This window comes from Coprinopsis cinerea, assembly GCF_000182895.1.
Source record: "Coprinopsis cinerea okayama7#130 chromosome 10 map unlocalized cont3.10, whole genome shotgun sequence".
Taxonomy (NCBI): Eukaryota; Fungi; Basidiomycota; class Agaricomycetes; order Agaricales; family Psathyrellaceae; genus Coprinopsis; species Coprinopsis cinerea.
The window spans coordinates 810,686-836,262 of record NW_003307535.1 but is presented as its reverse complement, the minus strand read 5'-3'; the positions used below and the strand labels follow the sequence as shown (position 1 = coordinate 836,262).

Genomic DNA, 25,577 nt, shown 5'->3' with positions numbered 1-25,577 from the left:
GACGCGCTAATGGAACAGCGTGACTGGTGCTTCCAATTGCTCAAGGGCCTTCGATGACTGCAGTACTGCTTGGTGATGCAGATATGGGGCCAGGTGAGACCAGACTGAACGTGTTCTCGTATCGCTGCATGCTCGAAGACGTGGACACTCTGCGATCCGTCCTCGGACGAGAACTTACCATCCCCGAGCGAAACCTTTTAGTATATTTATAATAACAATAGCTGCCTCGATGCGCCACCTGGTAAGGTGTTTGGAGACCCTAACAAGACCGACACTGAAGTCCTAACCGCAATCCCGTCGTATTTGGCAAGCGAGTGTGTTTGTTTCCACGTTTTGGGGATATCGAATTGTACTGAAGCAGTCGTGTAGGTACACCAGCAGCAGAAAGCTCGCAACAGTATCGCAGCTACCCGACTTTGTGGTCCTCTCCCTCTTCACCAAACTATGGGGAAAGTAAGGCCTGGCCAACGTCGCAATCGTAACAACGCGCTGGGACCAAGTGGACCTGACGTCACCATTCGCTGTTTCCTCCATCGACCAGCCCTTCCGTTGCTCGTCCAACAAGAGATGGTACTAACGACGAACAACTCATCCCAGCCTACCTTTAAGCTTTCCTTAAACGTTCGCAATGGCTTACTAATGTATTGTTTGAACTGCTTACGAGTTACCTATGACTGTATTTTAGACGATTGTTCTTGCTTTGACGAGTAGTTACGAGTACGATAGTTAGAATCCTGCATGTACATACGAAGCTGGATGATACCCTTGATATGACTGATGAATATACCGTGTTAACCTTTTCTGCACCTTGGGCTTGGGCGCTAAATTTACTTCTTCCCAACTTCGAGCCACTGGAAGTATGTCAGCACATTACCTGCAACCCGTCCCAAATTCACAAACCTCGAATTCTGCAATATGACCGTCTTCAGCGACATTGTCTCCATTCATAAACACCACGTACCATCAGGCTTCACAGGAGGCGGCCTCGGGTTGTCCTTGTTAAAGAAACGGTGTTCCTTGGGAGCCTGGATCGGCTTCTGGTGTGCCATCGGCTGCTTCGAATGGAGCGCCGAGTGACATTGCTCGTTGTGGTCGTGGTCAAAGGTGCACCGCTTCTGCCCCTTGAACTGACTATCCCCTTCCTCGCTGGGCGGGAGCTTCATCTTGTCGATTACTTCAGGCGAATAGTCGACCGCAGCCCTGAGTGGCTCGGATTCGCGATGCTCGCGATGCTCGGGTGAGAGTAGATTAGCAGAGGACATTGTCAGTCGATGTTGGATAGACGAATTCGAAGCGTCTGAGCTCTCTGATCTCACGGAGAAGAGGGTTTTATAAACGTTAATAGGGACAATGACGTCAGATTGGAGGGGAAAGAGTTCTCTTGGCAGTCCCACCCACCCCATTTAGCTCTCTTCTCCACTCTATACTCCAAGTATTTACACCATAGTAATCGAACAACAGTTGCACATATAACCCAGAAAGTATTCTAGTTTTACCAGATCCCAATCCAAATCGAATGTCCGTCAATAAATATAAAATGTACAGGGCGGGGTTGACCAGCTTCGAGCACCACATCCCGGTCAAGCCTCAGTTGAAAACTTGACGTCAACTCGAGGGCCTCCAGGGAAGTATGGGTCGGATTGAGAAGTGGATGGGTCGGATGTGGGCCAGGGCATCTGACTGTTGCGTGTCGCTTGGTTTCTCCAATTGCTCAGTGCGATACCGTATTGTTGCGATTCGGTCGGGTGATTCGATCGGTCCATTTTTCGTAGGTTGAGAAGCATATGCGAGCCCTACAACAGCGTTAGTGATTACGGGGAATGAAGGGTGTAGGAGAACGAAACTTACAAGGATACATCCTGCGGTAGTCGATGGTCTGTGGATTGGGACGTGGTGAGGGAGACGGAACGTAGAGAGGTGAACTCAACTTACGCGACCATAAGACTTGAAAGGAACGGCGGTCCAAATTGGAAAACCATATAATTGGCGAAAAGGAAAGCAAAGACACTGGATTGGGATTTCGAATTCGTCAGTCTCGGTAGCAGCTGGGGGTTGGAAGGAACTTACACAATGTAATAGATCGTGGAGTCCCTAGCCTACGGGTGTGTTTAGACAGACATTTCGGTAGCTAGGGAAAAGAACCCACAAGTCCAGCGAGCAAAGGTGGAACGTTCATCCCGCGTCTTTTCCAAAGCCAAGCTCGCGCGACGACAAGTCCGACCAGAACGGCTGCGCGGATCCCATCAGCACCAGATGATCGACCGCGAGAAGCAGTTGTCTACTCACTCTCGACGATCAGAGGCGCAATCCTGTCATTATTCCGCAAATGAGTAACTTAAGGGACGTGTGAATGGCATCCAAGACCCACCAGAAGCCAGCAATAATGGCGGGGACACTTGTTGCGTAACATCCGGGTAAAGGGAGTTTCGACAAGGTGTTGTCAACTGGCAAAGTCGCGAGTGAGGTGAGGAAGTTGATAGGAGTGCCTGGGACCACTCACTCAAGACGTCCTCTCCAACATAGTCTTGGATGACGAGTCCAATGAGGGTCACGACTCCCCCTGTTCCCCAACCAGTCAATAATCAGTACCTGGTCCACCGACTTCCGGAGGTCGAAGCACGCACCGAAATAGAAGAAACATCCGATTGAAAGGATAACCTATTATCGTCCTAGTCAGTTCCGCACAACACTCATGCCCAGTTGCAGCCAGTAATACCCTGTTTTCTTTATCTGAATCAATGATAGATGACACATCAGGCGATGGAGAAGGTACGTAGATGACTTACAGAGCGCTCTTACGATCAAGAGAAGGATTCCTGTAACACGGAAATCGTGACATTAAGCTATCTTCGCTGTCCGATTATCGTCAAACACACCTTGAACAATTGCTGTAGTCGTTGTAAAGGAACTGTGGATGAATATCAATTCCCAGTCAGCCTTCTATGTGCGAAACGCTTACATCGTGAGCCAGCGAAGATAGAAAATACAGCTGGATTGAGGCGTGGATCAGTAGTGGCGGTTGGAAGTTCGAATATGGGCCACGAACAACTAGAAAAGCGCGTCACGCGATTAGTATCATCGGATGGGAAGGGGTGCCGAGATTTACTCACACTGTCGGGCTGGAAAGGGCGGGAAGCAGCTGCAACGAACACAACTCAATCACCGGGATCCTTGTCATTGGAGTACGGAGGACGGACATACAGATACAATTGAATCTGTTGCAGCGAAAGTCAATACAGTTTTTCGGAGCCACGCGAGATCACTTACAGCAGCATCCCCTCCACGATGTAACGATTAGCAAGAAAGAGCACTTTCGCAAGAGTCCATCGAGTCCTGACGCGTATTTGAGAGCGTGTTTCCCTAACCGCTCGACCAGGACGAACTTACGGCCAGAATTGAGTGATCTGCACCGGCAATTTATCAGTTTTGAAGCTCTATACGCGCAATATACATTCCCCCACAAACCTCTTGATCCAAAGTTAAGAGATGGTTGTAGATCAGAAGCGTTAAGCAAGATGCTGTACAGGGAAACGATGAGCGGGATATGTCTTCTCTCGACTCAGGCCTCGGAGCACTCACCTGCGACCAAGTTAACCGCCGTAGCTTGTGTCGCCAGCGCTTCCAGGAACTGCTGGTATGCAGCTGGGTCGTCCGACATGGCTTAAGAAAGCGGTCGCGCCTTCGAAAGGAACGAAGGGCGAACAGAATGGAAGAAGAGGGGAAGGGGAATCAAGGCAGGCTTAACATAACGGAATGCTCCATGAGGTGTTTATAAACTCAAGTGCCGAAAAGAAGCTTGGGTCGAGAACCGCACCACGGGTTAACCCAAACAGTAGATTGTAGTGATCACACTGTGTGATAGCGGCAGTGCCTCATACCCTGTATAGCCCGGGAAGATGCGGTCAATTGCATGATAGCGCTAAGCGGGCAAATGAAGAGAGCAGGCTTGGCTGCACACGGTGAATAGTAACCGACCTGGAGGATCCCTGTAACATGGGTGTCAGTAGGTTCATGCCCTTCTGTTACCTAGTGGGTGCGGTTTCATTGATTCTTCGACATTGAAGGAACTTCCAAAGGTGATGCTAAAAGCACTTTGATGAACAACGGCTAGCTCATGTCTTCGTTCGAAAGGCGAACCCAAAGTCGTCTGTAACTGGTTTCAACAGTCCCATTATCGTCAAACTGTCGTGGCAAGCGAGGCAACATGACAGCCATGGCCATCGAAGGAGCCTGAGACAGTGGCATTGCATTGAATGATGCAATGCGATGTCGTAACATCAACAGGATGGATACCTCCAACCGACCAGACTGAATTTGACTGCGGCCAGCTATACGTAGAAAGCAACTTGCATTTCCCATGAGCTTCCGCCTAGGACCCATATCTGTGTTTTCCAATATAGTCCTGACCATGGGAGGTATCGGAGCCGCATAGCACCGTCTGGGTTGGATTGAATCGTGGCCAGCTAGTGAGATCTATAATGTCGTGACGAGGGGGCTCGGACTCGAGGGTGTTCATCGCTCGCACGTTGAGAAGCATATGAGAGCCCTGTGGGACATGCTGTTAAGTGCACGAAACGCGTCACGATAGACCTTCAGGCATACCAAGATGCAACCCGCCGTGATCGTGGGTCTAGAGACCATCCATCAGAACAACTGCGACAGAAATATCCCTCGAGGAAGAACTCACGTAACCAATAGGCTTGACAAGGCAGGTGGTCCAAACTGGAAGACAAGATAGTTGGCGAGAAGGAGCGCTTCATGTCACCCAACCGCTCATGTTAGATGCATTCGGAGCGAGCTGAGCCGAAAAGAGAACTCACCAAAGACGCTGCGATGAAGAAGCATAGGTCAGGGGCAGACGATTCGGAATCAGGAATCGGGGTTGGAGTGGACTTACAGCGCAAAGTAGAGGGTGGAATCCCTGGCCTAAAACTTGTCATGCGTTGCTGAGGGAAGCATATTCAAACACCCGAACTTACCAGGACGGCTAACAGAACGGGGATACGGGTTTCATGTCTCCACCAGAAAAAAGCACGAGAGACAACGAGGACAAAGAGGACGCCTGCAAGGGATGGCGGTTAGTTGACGTCCTGCATCGTTTGAGCCATATGCTCACTCTCAACGATCAGAGGACCAATCCTAGCGACGGGCACAATTTCGCCTACCGGTCAGAACTTCTCGAAGTGGAAGCGAAGGTAGGAAAGGTCTCACCAAAACCCGGCGATGATCGAGGGAACGCTGGATGCATAACACCCTGGTAGGTTCCGTAGGGTTCGATCAACTAGGACGGCATCTTGTCAGACTGAACAGGTAGATACCAAAAGTGAAGGCACCTACCCAACACCTCTTCCCCGACGTAATCGTGGATCGTTAGACCGATAAGTGTTGCTGCTCCGCCTGAAGCCGTCCGACTTCAGTTAATGACCGTAGACCAGATGAACAGCTTGTGCTTACCAACGTAGAAAAATGTTGCGATGGAAAGGACGACCTGACGTAGGTTAGTTCTAGACGATAACGGGTTGAATGCGTTGGCTACTCACTCTGTTTTCCCGGTCTAAAGCACATTTTCAATTCAGTTCCAGGAGGAAGGCGGTGGAACGCACTCACACAATGCCCAAATGACTAGAAGAAGTATGCCTTCGCGGAAACAGTTCAGTACGCCAAACCCATGAACTCCCGACATTGACTCACCTTGTACAATAATATTAGAGATGGTTAAAGAACTGAGGGTCTAGTCGTCAATTTACGAGGCGAGCGGTTGACAGTTCAAGCTTATCCACGTACACGACGAGCCAGCGAAGATAAAATATGCAACTGTCGGAGGAATCGTAACGTCATCAAGAAGAGAGGCAATCGTCAAAGCGTACAACTGGCAGTCAATTCAGCTTGGAGGTGGCATTTGAGGATCAAGCGGTCACATACATTCTCGGAATGAAAGGGCCTTGAAGCGGCTGGGTAGTCAACGTGTCAGCAAACGCGAGTATGAAAGATGGAAACCCTGCAGTACAGATGCAATTGAAACTGGAGATACGTCATTCTCCATCCGGTAACCTTGAAAGTCACCTGGAACCTACAGTAGCACTGCTTCGACAATGTATCGGTTGGAAAGGAATAAAGCTTTGGCGAGCGAAAAGCGGTTTCTGAGAATACAATTTCAGTGGTGTTGGCCACGGTGGATTAGGGATTACTGACGGCCAGATTTGGACAACCTAGAAAAGAGGAATAGGTTTAGCTCTCAGCAGAGGGAGACAATTTTGACGAAGTTCAATGCCTCTTGATTCATTGTCAACAAGTGGTTGTAAATCAGAGCTGTCAGACATGCAGCTTCAACGGCGCGCGATCTCAGCTCATTTGTTCAACCAAAACCAAACTACTATACTCACCTGCAACCAGATTGACTGCAGTGCCTTGGCTCGCCAGCCTCTCAATCTCTGACATCTCCCCTCAGCACCCGCGTCGCAAGGAATTGACTCGTCGACCGCAGTAGTTCAAAAGAGCGTGATTAGTCGACCAACATGAAGCGAAAAGACAGCAAAAGGCGCGAAGAAAGAAACCAGAAGAAAGTAGATTGAGCTGTCAGAGGGCGGCTCAAGGCGTAGTCATGATCCATTTTGTTTGGACTCATCGGCCCTGGACGGCGGAGGAACGGCAGTTACCAGTGTTTTCGTGGCCGAGAACGGGTTCGCCTAGAAGTTCATGAGGTCCCTCACGTACAACAAGAAAAAAAAACGCGAACGAAGGATTGATGAACGCAGCAAGACGCAGAGAAGTCAGGGCCTAGACAGAGCTCAGTTGCTGCTCGTGGATCGCCGCTGAGCAGTGCCTTGATGAGGCGCCGTGATGAGCAAAGTTTTGGCCCTGATATTCGGGTGCCTGTAGTCTGTGCATAGCCGTCGTTATTCAGGAAAGGAAGATCTGCGTAGGTCCTATGTTTCCCAAAATTCAAAATTGAATGGCCAGTTGCAAGCGAGCACGGAGGGGTAAGGAACGAGGAGAGCGGGGGCTTGGCCAACGCCTCGGATCAGATGTATATCCATGGGAAATAAATTGTCAGCAATCGATTTTTCACTGCCAGGTTCGAACCTGGCCCAACGCACTTGGTGCTTACCGCCCAGGATGGACTTGAGCACCTCAAGGACCAGTGCTTCCCATGTCTGGCAACCTTCAAAGCCGAATATTGAAGTGGAAGTCTGGCTTATTCCACTTGCCTGAATCCTCTAGCAAGCACTTACTACGCTTCTGTAAGCGCCCGGCCTGTGCCATAATCAGGGGATAGCGCACAAGTGGGCGCCCAGCGCTGAAACGTCGCGCCATTCATCACCCAGCTCCGACAAAGTATGCCCGGCGCACCAGATGGTTTTGGTGATGCTATTGGTGGGCTTTTCGAGCCACTATAACTCGCTTGGAGATGCTCACCCCCTTCATTTAGACCTTGTTGGATTGGTTCTTTGCCTGGCCATATTAGCTTTGGCTGTGGGTGCTCGCCACGACGAATAAGGATGAACGGGTACTGATTCTCATCCAAGGCGGCTTGCAGCTTGGGGGTATTCCTACTCACCGGTCCAGCGACTACCAAGCGCGAACTGCGCTGGGGGAATATGCGTAAGTGCTCCAACAGCTCCTACTGTAAGTAAGTGTATGGTGGCAAAACGATTTCGAGCGTTACGCGGCTCGATAGTAAAAAGTTAGCAAAATCCGCTCCGTTAGTCGTTACGTTGCTTCAACCAAGCAAAAATCGACTACCATACTACCAGTGGGAGCGGAAAACGAAGGTATTCAATATCAACTTGCCGTGAGCTCATACACTTAATCATTCAACTCGTAACTTCAGTACTAATTGCACATTTGTTGGCCCCTCAAATAGGCTGTAAATAGCTGTAAATTTGAATATTTCTTGATGTCAAACAGTTAGCAATATATCTGGAGCGTTACGCGTTACTTTGCCTGAAATAAGCAAAATCTTTGGGCCAGTGTTACGCATTTTTTTGCCACCATACACTTAGTTACAATATTGAGCATGGCTGACACCACTCTCAGAGCAAGCGTTCCCGATTCTCAAGAGGAACAACTTGAAGCAAGTGGACTATCATGCCAAGTTGGCATGACGAGAAGGGAGGGATTCGGTGTTTCATTTTGAGGGTACCATGGGTCGTGGTTCACTATGATAGATATAATGTAGATCATTGTGCCTTAGAAAGATGCGTTGATGAGGACTTGCAGTCGACGAGAGCGGCGCCTGGACTCGTTCAGGCTAAGCGCCCAGGTACTATGGGAGTCACATGATCTGGACTATTTTGGGCCCGCCCGTGATCGAGGAAAAATCCCCCGCAATGACAAGCCAAAAATTGACGGCAAGGTGCCAACGAGAATCTCTGTTTCTAACGAACCAAAATGTTGTCCAGGACAGCACACAGACTCGAGACATCTTTGCTGCTGTCTCGCCAGAGTCTACCTCGTCCGGCACGATTCCCCCCTCCTCAACGTCATCAACACCGCCCAGCTCGTCAATATTCGACGCCCTCGACACCGTCGCGCGCTCCGGCAACCGCGACCGCTCAGCTGCCAACTCATGACTTCCCCGCTTACATGCAGCCCTCGACGTCGTCGAGCGGGCAGAGCTCATCGCAAAAGCTGGGCTCGAGCGACATCTTGAGCCCCTTCCTGGCGCGGTTAGAATACACGATTCTGCCAACACCTCTGCCAACGGACGAGCACAAGCACGACCCGGTCTTCGTGTCGACTGCTGTCCAAGACCAGATAGCAGTCATGGACGCCTGTCTTCGAGACTTGTACAACGTGAAGCGAGGCAAGGGCCTGTTTGAGAGACTGCGGGCAGAGAACCGGGCGGTGCTGCACACGGACATCTACAACAATGTGCTGTCGGCATACATGGGTATGGCGGAAAGGACAGAGTTGTCGAAACCAAGGCAGGAATGGTTCGTGGACGCTTGGACGTTGTTCCATTCAATGGTTTCTGGGAAGGAGGGCATTGCACCCAATTCCTCGACATTTGCCAGGATGATCGCGGGGTACCACCAGTATGTTGACCAACATCTCGACCAGCTTTTCCCTAACTGACACATTCCCTCAGTCTCAAAGACTCGCTAATGGACTTGTCCGTTCCTGACCGCATACCCCAACCAAGTTATGGTGCTTTCCTGAGTATGATGGAACGAGCCCATGTCGACGCCGTTGAGGTTCTCGCAAACCCCCTCATTCCGGATGAAGTCGCACCGACAATCGTCTCTGAATTTTCAAAAGCGGCGTTGGATGCCAACAAGATTGACATCGTTAATGAGTTGGCGAAGGCCACCGTAATCGCTTCCGGTCAGGCAGACACAGTGCCAGAAGCTATGGCTACAAGGAAACCTCTCAAGGTACGCACCGTCTCTTCCGAAATTCAGAAATCGTCTGAGTTCCTCTCCAGGATGGCTCGTTTGCAGATGTGCCTTTCAACATCAAGAACCTTCGTGACCACCTCGCCAACGTCGCCTTCGCCCGCCAAACGCTCCCGGACAATATCATCGACCGCCAACGACACCTTGAATTGTCTGCTTACACGATGGAAGAAGGGAGGATGAAGGCACAGCACGAAACCCTCGACCAACTTGGCATCGACACTCGTTTCCGCGACAAGGTTCTTCAAGAAATGATGTACGGCTGGCACGAAAAGCTCAAAAAGCGCGTCGCAGAACTTGTCTCGCAGATCGAGAAAGAAGAAGCGGCCGGCAAGTATCGGTTGAAACCAAAGGCCGAGCTTGCCCCTTACCTTGCCTTGGTGCAACCCGAGCGACTCTCCATGATCACCATCCTCGAAGCGATGCGGTTATGTGGTTCCGGAGGCGTCGCATCTGGGATGAAGTCGACGCGGGCGTTGGTTAGCATTGGGAAGGCCGTGGAGATGGAGTACAAGGCGCGCGTCTGCAGGAAGAACCGGATTGTCATTCCAGATGTGTCGCGTCCCGACACGCAGGATGTTTTCAGCTCGCTCGGCTACTCGAATCTCCATGAGCGTCGACTGGCAGCCGCGAAGCAGATGACCGCAGGAGAGTCCTGGACCGCACCATGGTCGCAGACGACTCGTGCGCAGATTGGTGCCTTGCTCATGGAGGTGTTGATGCAAGTTGCGACAGTCCCCCAGACTGCGGTGAACGAAGAGACTGGGGAGGTCTTGTGAGTCCCTTTAATTTCCCATCAGTCGCCATTGGTTGCTTATCATTACCTCTAGGACTGAGGAGCATCCGGCATTCTTCCACTCTTACGAGTATATGCGGGGCACGAAACTCGGAGTCATCAAGGTCAACCATGCAGTGTCTGAGCGAATTGCCAAGGACGTTCTGAAAGGGACGATCCATCCACGACATCTTCCTATGCTCCATCCTCCTAAACCTTGGGTCCGCGCCAACGAGGGCGGCTATCTCTACACCAAGAGTAAGTTGCGCTTCCAACCAAGCCACGAGTGTGACTAATAATGTCTCTAGCTCCTCTCATGCGGTATAAGGAATGCGTCGAGCAAGAGAAGTACCTCCATGAGGCCATCCGCAAGGGCAACATGGAAGCCGTTATGGCTGGTCTCAACGTGCTCGGTCGTACACCATGGAAGATCAACAAGAAGATTTTCGACGTTGTTCTCACCATCTGGAACAGTGGCGAAGGTGTTGGCAAGTTGCCTCCGGCGAAGCTCGATGAGCCTGAGCCCCAACCTCCGCCTGAAGGGGAGAATGATGTGAGAGCAAGGGCCATCTACCTCCAGCACCACAAGCAGTGGTCACAGAACGTCGCAAACAACCACTCTGAGCGGTGTAGTACAAACTATAAGATCGAAATCGCCCGTGCTGTAAGTGATCTGCTGTTGCTTGTATGGCGCCATGCATTAACGAGTCTTCTATAATAGTTCCTCGACGAAACCATCTACTTCCCTCACAACCTCGATTTCCGAGGCCGCGCCTACCCTCTGCCTCCTCATCTGAACCACATCGGTGACGACTTGTCTCGTGGCCTGCTTCTCTTCCAAGAAGCCAAGCCTCTCGGAGAGCGTGGTCTGCGGTGGATGAAGATCCATCTTGCCAACTTGTACGGTTTCGACAAGGCTGACTTCGACGAGCGTGTTCATTGGGTGCATGATCGTCTTGATGACATCAAGGATAGTGCCAAGAACCCTCTGACTGTAAGACTTTTCCCCTTCTGCGCCTAGAGGTCAATGGGCTGACAGCGTTCACAGGGCCGAGGATGGTGGAAGAAGGCCGATGACCCCTTCCAATGTCTCGCCACTTGCATGGAACTGACCGAAGCTCTCGAATCGCCCGACCCTCTCGCCTACAAGTCCTGCCTCCCTGTTCACCAAGACGGTACCTGCAACGGTCTTCAGCACTACGCCGCCATGGGTGGTGACGCCCAGGGTGCGCAGCAAGTCAACCTTGCCGCCTCTGACCGCCCCTCCGACGTGTACACCTTCGTCGGAAACAAGGTCGACAAACTCGTCAACGAGGACGCGGCCAAGGGTGACCGCCTGGCTCAACTGCTGCAAGGCAAGATCACGCGTAAAGTCGTGAAGCAGACGGTCATGACGACTGTGTACGGTGTCACCTTTGTCGGTGCGCGAGATCAGATTGAAGGCCAATTGATCGACCGTGGCGATATCCCCCTTGAAGAGTGTTGGAACGTCGCTGGTTACCTTGCGAAGAAGGTGTTGCACTGTATTGGTGACACTTTCCATGGTGCCCGCTCCATCCAGAACTGGCTCAACTTGTGCGCTCGCCTCATCTCTAAATCTGTTTCGCCCGACCGCTTTGCACAAGCGACGGAGAAGTACACGAAGAAGAAGGAGGCGGCGAAGGCGAGTAAGGCCAAGAGGAAGGCAGCTGAGAGCGAGGAGGCTGCCGGTGTGGAAGTGGCACCCGCGGTGGGGAAGAAATCAAAGAACAAGACTGTGGATGTGGCCAAGTTGATCAAGAAGGAACAGATGACTTCGGTTATCTGGACGACGGCCCTTGGGTTGCCGGTTGTGCAGCCTTATAGGAAGACGTCGAGGAAGCAGATTATGACCAACATTCAGAGTGTGTTCATTTCGGACCCTAATATTCCCAACGAAGGTGCGTTCCTCGTCTGTGTAAAGGCTCTAAATGGAGACTGACGAATCTCAATAGTGAACGCGGTCAAGCAAGCTTCGGCCTTCCCTCCCAACTTTGTGCACAGTTTGGACGCAACGCACATGTTGTTGTCCGCTTTGGAGTGCAACGTGAGTCTCATTTCACATCCTGGATATCTCTGGCAAAGCTAAATTGAATTCACAGAACCAGAAACTGACCTTCGCCTCTGTGCACGACTCGTACTGGACACACGCTTGCGACGTCGACGCCATGTCCGAAATCATCCGCGACACCTTCATTGAGCTCCACTCGACCGATGTGCTCGGCCGACTCTACAACGAGTTCAAGCAACGCTACAAGGGCTACCTCATCCCCGCCTACTACCTCCAATCGCAAGAGACCCTCCAACACAAGCTCTACGAAGCCGGTACCCGTCTCAAGGTCCGCCCAGGACAGAACTTGGCCGGCCTTGAGAAGCTCATCGAAGTCTCCGAGTCTGATTCGGAGGTTTCGACTGTCAAGGAGGAAAACCTCCTTGGACCGTCGGCGACGAAGGAGGAGGTTGTCAAGGCTGCTGAGGAGTTGGCGGCTAGCGACGCTGAGGAGGAAGGCGGCGGACGGGGCGCGAAGAAGCCGATTCCTAACCCCGAGTTGGTGAACAAGTTTTTGGATGTGACGGAGCTTTTCCCGCCGCTGCCTGAGAAGGGTAGCTTCAATGTGGCGGATATTAGGAAGTCGGCGTATTTCTTCTCATAGAGGAGGCATCGTCGGTCTTTCGTTTCCTCTCTTGCTTTTACACTCTTCTGCACCACCTCATCACGCCACGCCACCCCGCTCCATCCCATCCCCATCTTTGCTCTGCTTTCTCTAATCTGTTCGTCCTCGTCGCATGCAAGCACTTGCTTTCGTTTTCATTTTACACAGATACAATCCTCATTCCTACTGATACCTACCGCAAAACTTCAACTACTTAGCTAAAGCTCACATAGTTAGTTATTAGACGCACAACGCAACAACACCCGTCTCCTTTTTTGAATAGGATAGATATAATTTGTAATTTATCGTTTATGCTATAGAGGGATTTCTTACTGGCAAGTGCAGCTCACTGTGAGGCTCGAACTACGGTCGTTCATTGCGTGGTGGAGTGCAATCCATAGGAAACCGGCTCACGGCTGAAGAAAGTATCGCGACAGCTTGGATTGGGATTAGACCTTCCGAAGGCTCCACTGGTGTCCATCGGTCCCGGCTGGTGGGTTTACATACCTCCCAGCAGCAACCTGCTCCTATTCTTACCCTTGGAAACGCGCCAGACGCGTCCGAACCCGGTCACGAGGCTCCCGAACGACCCAAGTGGTCAGGGTCTCCAACACAAAACCACTCAATGCGTCCAACACGCGGAGAGAATCCATTTCCAACGGTCTTGCAATGATCGATTTTAAGCGTAGGACGAACGACAGGCTTAGAAGGGAAGCGGTATAATCTAGAATCTAGTGGTGTGCGGGCTTGGGGACGTCCTGCTCAAGGAAAGCGAGGAAGGCTTCGGGGCCCTGGGCACTCTCCTCGGTGAGGGCACCGGTGGCGGAGGCATCTGCGGGTGCGGCGGCGACGGGCTCTGCGGCGTCGTATGCTGAGAGCTCAGCGGCGAGGTCGGCGGGGAGGGCGGGGGCCTTGGGGGCAGGAGGCAGGGAGAAGGACTTGACGGCGCCTACGTGAGCATCCTTGGCCTGTTAAATTTACATTGATATATTTAGTGACATTTTGAAGGTAGATTTGCGGCTTTTGGGAACGTACGACAGCAGCGGGCTTGTAAGCCTTGATTTCACGAAGGTAGATGTCCTGGACGAGGTCTGCGGGTATACCCGGAAATAAGAATAAATTCGAATCGCAACAAATGCCAACAAAACTCACCCTTGCGCGCAGCGGTCGTGCCAAAGGCTCGAACTCGGGAGACCTGGCGGGCCTGTATAGCCAAAATTCAGGTTTATTTTTGCAAGTTGAGAAGGTCGAGACTTACAGCAACAGAGGCCTGTCGGAGGAGGGTGGAGGACATGGTGGTTGGGTGCAAAACGGAAAGAGCTGGTGGCTGTGACGTGACGTGGGGAGGATCACATGTGCACTTATCGGCGAATCGGTCCCTTAAACGGCAGGAAAGCTCCGAATCCCGGAGCTCGGGGTCCCCTAAACCAACCACAATGCGTCATCGGCGGTCGAGTCTCGGCTTGCATACATCGGGCAGTACAAATTCCAGGCTCTGCGAATCGCAATTCCAACAACTTTACCACACACCACAACCATGCTCGCTTTGCGTCGTCTCGCTACCCCCCGTGCCTTGCCCACCGCTGCTCTGACCTCCGTCAGGCACTACAGCCTTGGTCGCTCTGAAGGCAGCGTCGCCCAATCTAAGGAATTCAGGTGTGCCCGACGCGTTTTCTTCCGAAAGGACGGTTTGACTGACCAGGGTCTCTGTTGCGCGTTACAGCAAGAAGGAGAAGGCCCATGAAGGTAAGGTCGTCGTCTTCGATGGAAAGAATAGATTATTGATATGTCTTTGTAGATCAATATGTGAAGAGGCATGAGGCCGAACAGCTCGCTAAGCTCAAGGCTTCCGTGAGTCTCAATGGCCCTTGTGGTTTTGAAACGACAACACTAATGACGATTCCAATGTAGATTGAGGCTAAGAAGGCCGAATTGGTTCGTGCTACGATCCCCAGCATCGTCTTTACAACAGGAACTAACGCCCCTTGCAGAAGGACCTCGAGAACCAACACGAAGCCCTTGAGAAGAACCAGAAATAAACGGACATTCCACCATGTTATACCACAAGCATATCGCCACGACAGGATGGACGTCTTAACCACTCTCGCATGTAACAAGTCTCCATGAGCTTCCAATCCAGTGTACCTGTTGTATCTTCCCTGTTGTCGAAATTTATCCCTGCAACCATTTCACCAGCGAGCCCTTTCGGGAGACCCTGCGTTCAGAGTGCCTCGCAGTGACCTCTATGCTCCGAGCAACTGAATGGCAGGCGTCGTCTTTCCCCTACATTCGAGATTCGTCGACAACCCTTCTGAATACCTCATGATCTCCGCCATGACGCGCCTAGCCCCACCCAGGTCGCTCACATCCGGCGGTTCCGGTCGAACTCTTGGCTGAATCCAGCAACAGTGGTACCCGTATAGGAAATCCTCTGGGACCTACTTTCCAAGACCTGGACCTATGCATAGCCTTGGGACACTGCCTTCCCTAGAACGACCCTCTCGAGGAACGCCTTCCGGTCCTTCCCACCAAACGGTTACGATGCTCCTATACTACGGGAATGACTTGGCCTTAGTACCTGTCAGAGAACAACAACTCAGCGCTCAGCGTCCAGACTCGACGACGGTTAATATCTCAGCTAGTTGGATGTGTAAGTGATTGTGCGATCGTGGCCAGGCGTACGGAACCGCAGCATGCCCGACCAAGTATTCCAGTGGCCTCTGCTGGAGGAAGGGGATCACTGGGGGATTGTCCAGTTTAACTCGAAGCGGAATTCAATACGACATCAAGAGTCCAATCGAATGAGCGTGCCGTGAGAATGACCTCCGTTTTAGCTTCGCTAAGCGCCCGACGTGGACACGCGCGTCAGCGCGGTTCGTGCAGCTGTGATACTATCTGTAGACGAGGGCGCTTTGACCGTGAAAGAATAAACGAATTAACCTTTAACTGATTGAGATGAGCTGTTATAGTCTCCCAAATGCGCAGCGACTGTAGTCGAGTTGCTCACGGTAGCCAGATCCCAGTCGAGGTTTCACACCCAACCCTCGTGGGGTGCAGCCCAGTTTAAATTTCAATGCGCGGTCAACAATTTACAGCCTCACCGAGGTTGCAAAATGAGGGATCGGGCCGAACCACTCACCAAGACGGTGCCAAGACCTCGAAAAAGTAAAAATAGATGCCGGTCTGCATGCGGACGGTGGTGGTCATGGTCAAACGGCCATCCCATTAGCACGAACTTGAACGCGCATACAATATTACAAAAGAATGAATATTGGATAAAGCATACAATACTCCAGCTCCACGGCCAACAAAACACCTCGTTGCCCCATTCCTCCGACAGGTTCGAAAGTGAAAAGAAAAGACACGACGAACAAGAAGGGTCAAACGTTGAAGAGCATTCGGCGACGAGTACGCGATGCACAGAACGCACAAGTGTGCATGTCAGCTTCCCTTCTCCACTCCACATGGCCAGGAACAACACACTCCCTTCTTCCGACGACCAAGTACTTCTTGCACCTACTACAAAGCACCAGCACCACAAAGAATCCAAACGGGCGTCGCAAACATTTCATTCAGTTCGAAAAAGTCGGTCATAAGCGGACTGAAACAGTCCCGTCCTTGTCGCGCCGAATCCCCTGTTCTTCGTTCCTCGTTCCTTCAACTTGATATTTAGGAATTACTTATTGCGTCGTCGAAGGCGGCGATGATGTCGCGTTTGTTGTTGATGCAGGTCCTTCTTCTCCCTTTAACGCGCTCACAACTTCTCCCTCGTTCGTCGCGTTCTCAGCGGCGGCCGCATGCTTCGCCAGTCTAACCCTACAAATCCAAGAAAACAGAGGAAGACCCCGGTGGTCAGAAATTAATTGTAATATGGATAAGCATCGAACTCACTTGTTTCGCGCACTCAGCACCCGTAACGTTCGCTCCTTCTCATCCTCCGTCATCTTGTCCCAATTCGCAATCCGAGAAAGCGTCTAGCGTCATAAACAGAAGACAGTTTAGTATAACGAGTCGTACAGATGCTATTTCCACCGCGTTGAACGGGTACAAGATAGTAATACATAATGTCGGAGAGGACGGAACACTCACCCCATCTCTATTCACCACCATAGGTCCCAAAGCATCTAGCCTCACAGTCGATTGATTCGACACATCAAGCGAGTGGGCATTAGTGGTATCTGAGCGGCTACGGCTAGCATCCTCGAGAAGCAGAGGCTGGGACCGTTGTTGCTGCTCTTCCTCTGGCCGATCTGTGTTGGTAGGTCCCGATGATGTCGACATGGTGCGTCGTGGTAGAGTCCTAGTATTCAGTAATGGACGTCCAAATTGAAGTCTAGTTAGGAACTGAGTAGAGCGTAGACCGAATGTCATTGTGGTAATACGTGACGTTGTGATGTGGCCAATTTATGAGAGACGCGCCTGCCAAGAACTTTCCAGAACACATCAGAATGACCAGCCCGCTCCGCTGAGCTTGCTCGAAAATTCTACCACCCATATGATGATTGGCAATTTAGAATACAATTATGATACACAGAGGATAGGGCAACAATGCGGAAGAAGACGATGCGAAAGAAGACTTAATAATGATAAAAGCCAGCAATCGATGCGAACAGTCAGAGAGAGTCTAACGCGTAAAACGTCCTGGCAATGGGGTATGAACGAAAACAGCATGCTGGGGAGTCGGCAATGGAACGGTTCAAGATCGTCAAATCGAGTCGCTCTTGGCTTGACTAATCAACTTCGCGACCGTGGAGGAGCGGGGCTTAATGGTACAGTTGAAGGGCTTAGGGTGGCTAGAGTGTGGAACATATACCCATGTCAGCTTTCATATCCCTCGGAGACATGTCAAACCACTGGCATTACTTACCGAACAAATCCTTCGGTGTATTCCACCTCTGGAACAATCTCTCGACCGTCGGAATCAACGGACTTGGAAATGTCAAACAAAGTGACCATGGTTGTCAAAATCATAAAGACACTCGCGTCGGCCAAGAATCGGCCAGGACACACACTTGACGTCGCCCAAATTAGAAGAGCTCAGAGAAAGCGGACCAAGAACGGGCGCTTACCGACGACCAAATCCAAAGATAATCGTTTTAGGATCAGGTAGCGAGGGGTCTTCCAGATAGCGTTCAGGGTAGAATGCGTCGGAGTTCGGACAATCACGAAGAATAGAACTGTAGGCCTGTCAGTACGCATACAGATGAAGCCCGGTGTGAAGACGCACTAAATGTTCACAAGCACAGTCGAGTTCTTGGGAATCAGGTAATCTCGGTAATAGTCGTCGTCCATAAGCCGATGGGGCATCCCAAGCGGGACTAGGGGGTTCCATCTAAATCGAACACGGTCAATTTCCAGATAGGTGACGCTGTGCTCAGAAACCTACCGAAGTACTTCCTTGAGCACGCATTCGAAGTATGGAAGAGAAGGCCGATCCTCCAACGTAGGTAGACGGTGATTACCAACGACCTGATCAAGTTCAGTCTGAACCTTCTTCAGGACATCAGGGTGGAGAACCATCGCCAAGACAAAGGTGTGCAACAAGGCCGACGTCTGGGAAGAGGAACAATATCGCGGTCAGTCAACGGTCAAGCTTTCATGGTATCTCCACTTGCAGTGTCCTCTGCCGCTATTACAACGTTTCGGTAAACACAATCATGGGAGAAGCGGAAAATAAGCTCTCACCAGCATAAAGAGTACCGGCTGAACCTTTTATATCCTCTTCGTCTTCGGCATCCACTGAACCATCCTCAGGGTTTCGGCGGGATTCGAGTAATGAGGAAGTATATGATGGGATAGCAACCCCTGATTTCTAAGGATGGCTTAAGTGGGCGTTGCAGGAGTCAATGGAGCAATCGTACCATCTCTTGCTTGACAAGCTGGAAGGGGATCTCCATCATGTCTTCGACAGCTTTCCTGGTCTCCAAGGCTTTCCGCTTGAACGACGAGAATGGCGCCCAAGTGGGAATATGTCTATACCGGCGTTAGTGCGATACTTTGACCGAGGTAATAAGTAATAACCTCATCACTGGAAAGAAATCGACCAGGGTAGCGGCGGGAGATCCAGACTGCACTGTCATGGTCGCGGCGCGTTCAGCTTGTCGATGGATTGAATTCATAGTATCAGCAAAGGTCGGTTGTCGAGTTTCACGATCGTTCCCTTACCTAACTGCACGAATCGATCGTCCGCTGAATGCACTTCGTGACCATATGTGATCTTAAGGATCGTGGATGCCGCAAAGCTATTTAGAGCGTGGATCGATGTCAGGATGGGGACATCATGATGCAATAAACCCACGTACCGCCTAAAGTGGTCGACAAACGAGTCGGGAGAATTCAGCAGGCCTTCCATGGCTGTCAACGTTTCCTTGTGTTGTAGAGGGCGAAAGGCGGAAATGGCTCTAGAATTGAATATCTGATTCATGAAGCGGCGATGTTTCCTAAATCGTGGCCCACTTGAAGGAGTTAAGAATAGACCACATGAATCATCCGCGGTAAAGGATAAACGTGATTCCATCCGCACTTACTATCGTACATGTGTCGAAGCACTATGCCAGCCCATCCTGATGAAAGCAAACACATCGAAAGGTCAATCGAGAACGTTGGATAAAGCGGGTGCGTCGACTCACAATTCAGAAAATAGGACGAATCGAGGACGATCAGAGTAGATGGAGCTCCTTTTATCGAGAAGATCACGCGCGACTTGCAAGCTGTCTAGGATGACCATCGGCTGTCCAAAAATTTGGACGTAGACGAGATCCCCTGAGAAAGGTTAGGCAATTGAAGCGCAAAAGCGTAGGTAGTATTGGACTTACCATACTCGTTGGCCCATGCCTTGAAGGCCTCAACCTGGTTGCTCGAGGGCATTTGGAGGACATTTCCGATGAATGGGAGGCCTTTGGGCCCTGGAGGGAGATGGTGTCTAGCGTTCTTGTTGGCGCGATAGAAAAGAAATGTGATAAAGAGAACAAGGGAAAGGACAAAGGAGAGGGTCGAAAATGTAGTGGAGGAAGTCATGGGGATGCCCACCGAAAAGACGGGTGAAGGTGGGTTGCAAGGTGGACCTGCTTTATAGAGCCGAAGCGCCTTGGTATGACAGGTTAAGCCGTCGAACACACCCGTCAAGTGTAACCGTTTGGAGAAAATCAATCCGATCGACCACAGGTCCTTGCCGAGAAAGACCCAACAGTAGCATGGTGTAACATGCAGCCACTTGTGATAGTTCTCATGGGACCTATAAAGATAGAAAAAGGGGGCCTGTGAACCGAGGTTAAGGGTGGGTGTGCTCAGATGCATTCTCCGTCGTGGACGTAGGGAGAGAGTGAGAACGGCTGCAGTCAAGAAAGGGGAAAGGACAAGGTTTTTGACGCTTGCCGCAGTAAAAACCCGGCGAGTCCATCAGGCTCATGGATAGAATTTAGAACTTTGGGGGGTGGTTCGTAGTGCTCGACTATGTCAAGTCACTGCAAGAAGCCTGACGGGACGAATTAGTCCATTTAGAAGCCTCGAGTCTGCCTTCAGAGGTTCCGCTGATGGCATGAGTTCTTTCAGATTACAAGCCCGATCTTGCCGCTGAACAGGGATTTGTGTGGGTATATGGGGTATAGGAGATGATGACTGTCACGTACCCGGTGCACATGTACCTCCAGTCGACAAACCAAATGTTGATTCTGTCAGATGAGCTACAGCCCAACACCAACCCAAGCGCTCTCCCCTGTGGGTTCAACGAGACCTCAGAGGCAGGACTCTGTCAATTAGCATGCAATTGACGCTGTGATTCCGGTCTCCTTGGGGCCTTCGGATCGTCAATTTGGGCAGGCCGGACTTGTGACAATATCCGCTTTCTGCACCCTGCAAACTAGGTGCAATGGAGCCGCAAATAGGCTCCCCATTCGCCACCCTTTCAGGTTCATTATGATGTTAGCGCTTGATTTCATGGTGCGGTTCCGGGCATTTGACAAGGCCATTGAATCGTCGTGGCTTGGCTGGGGAGAGCTCGCCTTTGTTCTTTCTGTGAATTCAGGGTGGTCAGGTGGGTTCTGCGGTGCGCTGGACCATTCTCGCTGTACAAAATCGAGAAAATGCGGTACGGAGGCGACCAAGCGCATTCCTTGAGGGTCACGATGGTGGTAAGAAAGAAAGGATGACGTGACAAATCCTATTTGTTTTGTTTGTGGCAACCGTCCGTTTGACTTTCCTTGGCACCGAATTTGGCTACAACCCGACTCGAAATGGGTAAGCCCCTCTCTTGTCTCCTATCAAGGTCTATTAAAATGACATATCTTGTAATGTAGGCCCAAGAATCTGTCAAAAGTGCGTTATGTGTGTCGGCGTCCGCTTCATAACGGATGTCTTCTGAATACAGGTAAAAGTGTGACATCGAGATGGATACTCCCTTTTGTCCAAGTCCCGACTCCATCTGCCCTGACGGTATCGGTGTATCTGATGTACTCCTCTGGCGTGTCAGTTCTCTGGGAATAGTCTAGCGTGACCGGGGATGATCCATAGTAGAGTCTCATGATCATCCACATGCAGTGGCTGACCTGGAGTATACTAAAATAAACGATACGTATATACCTCCTTCTATTCCGAGGATTTCATATCAATGTCTGAGGGAACTTGTGCGATAGCCTCGGATACATGCCCTCTAGCTTTGAGTCTTCCAGTAAACTACCACGGGCCCTGAAATTAGGAGACCCTTTCTGATGATGTGTATTCTGTCCGAACCCCGTGCAGGGACGAAGTTACGTACGCGATAAAGCCTTCAGGGAAGGTCAGGGTTAAAATATAACATGGTGGGTGTAATTCAATGAGCACGTTCAGCTACTGTAGAGATACAGATAGCCACCACTTTTTGCATCTTCCGTGTCTTCTACAACCAGGTAGACGATTCTTTAGCTGCATTAACAAGTAGCTCAAGTCTAAGAGGTACATGTGTTAGAGACAGGTGGGAAAAGGGCTCGTGTCTCCGAAGTAAGAAGCTTCACTAGAGTGCAGAAGATAATCTCAGAGTGCCACCACTTCCGTTCGCCTTTGGCAACCTGGAAAAACCGATAGCAAGTGGTTTGAGCAATGAATAGTACGAGTCCGAGTCTTACCCGAGCATTGTCCTCGGGTTTACACTTGTAGAGGACACGGAAGGATAGCCGTGGGCATGCTTGACCCTACACACAACGTTAAAGTAGTAGGGTCAAGGAAGCACTCGTACAGGCTCCATACGCTGCACCTGGTGCTCCCAGAAGGGGTGCTCCTGGGATTCAGAACTTCGTTTCGAATTCCGACTCGGAGGACCCACTGATCAGTGTCCCTCCTCGTCGTCTCTCTAAGGTCTAGTTGTACTCTAAGGCATACTTGTACGCCTTCACAGAATTACCTTTCTCGCTTCACTTCATTCACAGCATTGGAGTGTGCCAGCGCCTGAGTGGACATGATTGTTCAAAAGTTCGTTGGCTTCCATCAGAAGGCATCTGTTTCTATCATCCAGAGAGGGATAGAATGAGCGCCGTAGCTATCTCCAACGATGCACTGAGGACATCCACAGAGCCGCTGTCGTCCACTATCCATCCACCCCATGTAAACAGTGAGCTGTCCCACTCAGAAGTCCAAATAATCACCTGGCTTTGCACTCCTACTTCAAAAGTCCTATAGCGACTCGTGATTGGTTTTGAATAGTTTCCAAAAGTATGACTCTGGCGCCTACTGACAGTATGGGCGCCCTTCCGCGTACCTTATGACCTACGTAAGGTAGAACTCGACCGCCCACAATGGGGATCGGATTGATTGCAGGCAGGAATTGTATTGTAGCGATGACATATAAATATGCAGCACATTCAGTTCTGAAAGCCAACAAACGACGTGATAGTTCCATTATGTTCCACAAACACCTCCATTTCGCGTTCTTCAAAATGCCTTCCAGGGTTCCGCGCAATCGATGGAGCTACCGGTTCGTGAGCGAGCGGTGTCTAAACCGAGCGGAAGTAGAACAAACTTACCGTACCACCACAAGGTCGTAATTCCAACCGGGAAAGTGAACGTCACCTGCAAGTACTCAATCAGTCATCGCGCACCACCACAAGCGTTATCAAGTCGACGCACCCTCTTTCCACGGAACTCGATCGTAGCCGTAACATCTTGAGGGTTCCATCCGCCGACAGAGTCATTCCCTATAGATAGACAGACACCGGTCAATTTGCCGTTCCACAGGTTATCAGAGGAGAGGACTATCATCGTCCTCTGGCGTCAAATCAAATTTAACTTACAGTTGAGCACCACAAGCGAATAACGAAGCCAATCCGTTGATTTAGCACGATAAGTGACGTAGGCACCCACACGGAGAGCCCAGCTCAAACTGCCCTCCACGTTGACAGTGAGTCGTCGAGCCGTTGGACCTCCGATGTCTCGTGGAATTGTTCCCTTCGAAACATGTGCCATCGCGTAAACTGGACGACGCCGAACAACGACAAAGACGGGCAATAATCAGGGGACGATCCGTTAGCACGAGTGAGGACGCACCTACATTCTTGATTGACACTCCACGTCCCGTCGTTGTTGATGGTCACGATGCCCCGACATCCTGGTCCGCCACAGCTGGCCGTCCCAGGTATCTTTGGGTTTCCATTGTCGTCCAAAGCGATGTTCCACATCAGCGCCGCTCGGGCATTATGTTGTATCGCGCCTTCAAAAGATGTAAGTGCCTGTCGTTCCAAACCAACTCAAGGGGGGGACGTTACCAATGAAACTAGTTGACATTCGTTCCAAAACCAGCTCCCCGTTTAGCTCGGCCTGTCGATCAGGTAAAGATGGCACCACTCACATGTTGTCCATATACCACTAGACAGAAATTCCATCAGAATCCACTATCTGTGAACCATGAGGCGAGCTGAGGCACACTCACCTTAAGGTCGGTCCACCAATCCGAGCCATGAACGCCGGAACATTCTACAAATATCAGGTAAACTCGACTTAGTCAAGAGGCTCCAAATGAGCTAAGTTACCAGTGAAATAAATCTCCTACGATCAGCACCAAATGTCAGATTTAGTCAGCCTTCGCCGACGAGGCGAACTGAGAGGGCCGCATGACGAACCTTGATAGGGAACGCTCTGTTGAAGAGGTCTTGCTGACCAACTGACCCCTGTGGATAGCGGATGCATTAGCGCTCACATACTAACACCAACGTATTTCCCATAATGCTTACTGCATAGCAATGGAAAGCGACCCCATCGAAGACGTCAGCAGCTTGTTGCATCAGCTGCACAGGATAGGTGCCTGCATTGTCCCAATTGTGGTCGTAGCCTGATCGATAGAACGCATGTTAGCCAAAGCGAGCTGGTAGAGCAGAGGAGACTGTAACATGCGCACCAATTAGCTTGGTCCCAGACCAGCCATTGGCTCTCATAAGGCCCTTGAGGATCCTTCCAACCTGAGCTTCCATTTCGACAGATAATCGGGCCGTAGGGTAGGTCGGATTGTCGTGACCCGGCTCATTCTGGATTGAAATAGCATACGCAGTGATTCCTTTCCCCTTAAAGCCTTGCAGGGCTTTCAAGAGGTAATGGGCATCTTGGCAAATGGGTAGGCGTTAGTCAGGATCATCGGATGTGAGGATCCGGATATCGCCTTACAGAGTTCGGCGTATTCTGGTTTGAGAGAACCTCCATTCATCGTCCCACTTGTCTTCATCCAGGCGGGCTAGGAAAAGTGAAGGGTGAGGATCAGATCGACACTAAAATTAGAAAAGGCTTACTGGAGACCAAGGCACCAGGTGAACCCGAAGCACTAGTGCGCGTCAGGATCGTCGCCCCAAATGGAAGCAAGAGCTAACTTACTGCTATTGATGGCTTGGATATCGCTCAGTACTGAAAATAGATATGGCGGGGCGTTGTTGATATCGAAGTCGTTCAGGCAGGTGTCACCATCAACATCGTCGAAGGAGTAACCTGGATATAGGGATGAAAAGGTGTCATTTCCATTAGATGAACGCGGCGACTAACGTGAAGCAGCAAAGTCGGAAGCTCCAAGGGGGATGCGGAGGTAGCTCAAACCCGCTGCATTCGCATCTTCGACTGGAGAAAATAGGTAGTTGAGTAGGTTCCAATAGCTTTGAGGGTTTTTGGCCTTGAGGTCACTCAAGAGGAGTGCAGAGGAGTCGGCTGTTGATGCGGTTCATGACTCGAGAGATTCGGCGAGAAGGAAGCACACGCACTGAGTCCGCCACCAAAACCTAACACCGGTTGATGGATCCTCAGGTCATTAATAATGATGTTTGCGGACGAGGATGCAGCGATGTCTGCGAATTCAAGAGGAGGTATTCGTTTGTTGGATTGAAAGAGATTCGTGCGATTCCATGTAGTTTGCCACTACATGGCGATTTGAGTTATCCCATCCCACACAGAAACCCGAACGGAAGACGTACCACATCCCAAATCTCCTGTGAGGTCACCGACCCTGTCAGCAGCCCAAGTACCAGCAATTTCGTGAGTCGCGTCCGGGGAAACATCGTGAGTAGGAGGGCGTAGAGTGAAGAGGTCAGGTCGAGCAGCCATGACGTGTCCAGTGAGTCTTAAAGTAGGCTTTTGTTGGCTCTGTTGAAGTTCTTCCAAATTGGTGCTTGTCAGAACAAGTGAGTGGAGGGAGACCAGTACACGAGTCAAAGTTATTCAACATTCATGTTGCCACAGTTCAACATTGCACGTTTGTTTCAGGGACGAAGGACGACAACAAGGTCTTTTAAC

General features: G+C 50.8%; 10 protein-coding genes across 10 annotated transcripts; 2 read left to right on the top strand and 8 right to left on the bottom strand.

Moving 5' to 3' along the window:
• Positions 1–827: 827 nt before the first annotated feature.
• On the bottom strand, positions 828–1,262 carry CC1G_11034 (hypothetical protein; the record flags this gene model as incomplete). Its single annotated transcript, XM_001834012.1, has 3 exons — positions 828–851; positions 901–908; positions 962–1,262. The coding sequence occupies 3 exons, from the start codon at positions 1,260–1,262 to the stop codon at positions 828–830; spliced, it is 333 nt and encodes a 110-aa protein (XP_001834064.1).
• Positions 1,263–1,580: 318 nt separating this feature from the next.
• CC1G_11033 (hypothetical protein) lies at positions 1,581–3,658 on the bottom strand (the record flags this gene model as incomplete). Its single annotated transcript, XM_001834011.2, has 14 exons — positions 1,581–1,793; positions 1,849–1,876; positions 2,068–2,096; positions 2,147–2,229; positions 2,287–2,309; positions 2,369–2,444; positions 2,501–2,560; positions 2,625–2,658; positions 2,877–2,908; positions 2,960–3,048; positions 3,111–3,215; positions 3,388–3,404; positions 3,466–3,518; positions 3,580–3,658. The coding sequence occupies 14 exons, from the start codon at positions 3,656–3,658 to the stop codon at positions 1,581–1,583; spliced, it is 921 nt and encodes a 306-aa protein (XP_001834063.2).
• Positions 3,659–4,369: 711 nt separating this feature from the next.
• CC1G_11032 (hypothetical protein) lies at positions 4,370–6,438 on the bottom strand (the record flags this gene model as incomplete). Its single annotated transcript, XM_001834010.2, has 16 exons — positions 4,370–4,546; positions 4,603–4,630; positions 4,688–4,754; positions 4,821–4,828; positions 4,898–4,926; positions 4,980–5,062; positions 5,117–5,139; positions 5,212–5,281; positions 5,338–5,397; positions 5,455–5,488; positions 5,541–5,554; positions 5,608–5,622; positions 5,692–5,723; positions 5,781–5,869; positions 5,923–5,951; positions 6,384–6,438. The coding sequence occupies 16 exons, from the start codon at positions 6,436–6,438 to the stop codon at positions 4,370–4,372; spliced, it is 813 nt and encodes a 270-aa protein (XP_001834062.2).
• Positions 6,439–8,391: 1,953 nt separating this feature from the next.
• On the top strand, positions 8,392–12,845 carry CC1G_11031 (mitochondrial RNA polymerase; the record flags this gene model as incomplete). The annotated part of the gene is made up of 9 exons (XM_001834009.2): positions 8,392–9,038; positions 9,092–9,377; positions 9,428–10,173; positions 10,229–10,431; positions 10,482–10,837; positions 10,895–11,167; positions 11,222–12,092; positions 12,147–12,238; positions 12,294–12,845. 9 exons carry the CDS (start codon positions 8,392–8,394, stop codon positions 12,843–12,845), a joined length of 4,026 nt encoding a protein of 1,341 aa, XP_001834061.2.
• Positions 12,846–13,497: 652 nt separating this feature from the next.
• On the bottom strand, positions 13,498–14,139 carry CC1G_11030 (hypothetical protein; the record flags this gene model as incomplete). The annotated part of the gene is made up of 4 exons (XM_001834008.2): positions 13,498–13,813; positions 13,881–13,936; positions 13,998–14,049; positions 14,104–14,139. 4 exons carry the CDS (start codon positions 14,137–14,139, stop codon positions 13,577–13,579), a joined length of 381 nt encoding a protein of 126 aa, XP_001834060.1. The 3' UTR covers positions 13,498–13,576.
• Positions 14,140–14,370: 231 nt separating this feature from the next.
• CC1G_11029 (hypothetical protein) lies at positions 14,371–15,037 on the top strand. The gene is made up of 5 exons (XM_001834007.2): positions 14,371–14,501; positions 14,569–14,591; positions 14,644–14,696; positions 14,757–14,780; positions 14,837–15,037. The coding sequence occupies exons 1-5, from the start codon at positions 14,383–14,385 to the stop codon at positions 14,882–14,884; spliced, it is 267 nt and encodes an 88-aa protein (XP_001834059.2). The 5' UTR covers positions 14,371–14,382; the 3' UTR covers positions 14,885–15,037.
• A 1,045-nt stretch (positions 15,038–16,082) lies between these two features.
• Positions 16,083–17,200, bottom strand: CC1G_11028 (hypothetical protein). Its single transcript, XM_001834006.2, has 3 exons — positions 16,935–17,200; positions 16,737–16,819; positions 16,083–16,661 (listed from the first exon to the last, which is right to left on the bottom strand). Exons 1-3 carry the CDS (start codon positions 17,124–17,126, stop codon positions 16,526–16,528), a joined length of 411 nt encoding a protein of 136 aa, XP_001834058.1. The 5' UTR covers positions 17,127–17,200; the 3' UTR covers positions 16,083–16,525.
• Positions 17,201–17,550: 350 nt separating this feature from the next.
• CC1G_11027 (cytochrome P450) lies at positions 17,551–19,862 on the bottom strand (the record flags this gene model as incomplete). Its single annotated transcript, XM_001834005.2, has 13 exons — positions 17,551–17,638; positions 17,713–17,856; positions 17,915–18,022; positions 18,073–18,177; positions 18,232–18,398; positions 18,499–18,657; positions 18,707–18,818; positions 18,867–18,942; positions 19,011–19,087; positions 19,148–19,300; positions 19,373–19,408; positions 19,475–19,607; positions 19,661–19,862. 13 exons carry the CDS (start codon positions 19,860–19,862, stop codon positions 17,551–17,553), a joined length of 1,560 nt encoding a protein of 519 aa, XP_001834057.2.
• A 1,969-nt stretch (positions 19,863–21,831) lies between these two features.
• Positions 21,832–22,274, bottom strand: CC1G_11026 (hypothetical protein; the record flags this gene model as incomplete). Its single annotated transcript, XM_001834004.2, has 3 exons — positions 21,832–21,886; positions 21,944–22,009; positions 22,219–22,274. The coding sequence occupies 3 exons, from the start codon at positions 22,272–22,274 to the stop codon at positions 21,832–21,834; spliced, it is 177 nt and encodes a 58-aa protein (XP_001834056.2).
• Positions 22,275–22,675: 401 nt separating this feature from the next.
• CC1G_11025 (glycosyl hydrolase family 30) lies at positions 22,676–25,388 on the bottom strand (the record flags this gene model as incomplete). The annotated part of the gene is made up of 15 exons (XM_001834003.2): positions 22,676–22,782; positions 22,838–22,883; positions 22,941–23,008; positions 23,105–23,193; positions 23,358–23,520; positions 23,558–23,583; positions 23,740–23,783; positions 23,930–23,977; positions 24,041–24,138; positions 24,205–24,405; positions 24,468–24,534; positions 24,590–24,621; positions 24,672–24,782; positions 24,837–24,908; positions 25,259–25,388. 15 exons carry the CDS (start codon positions 25,386–25,388, stop codon positions 22,676–22,678), a joined length of 1,302 nt encoding a protein of 433 aa, XP_001834055.2.
• Positions 25,389–25,577: the final 189 nt, after the last annotated feature.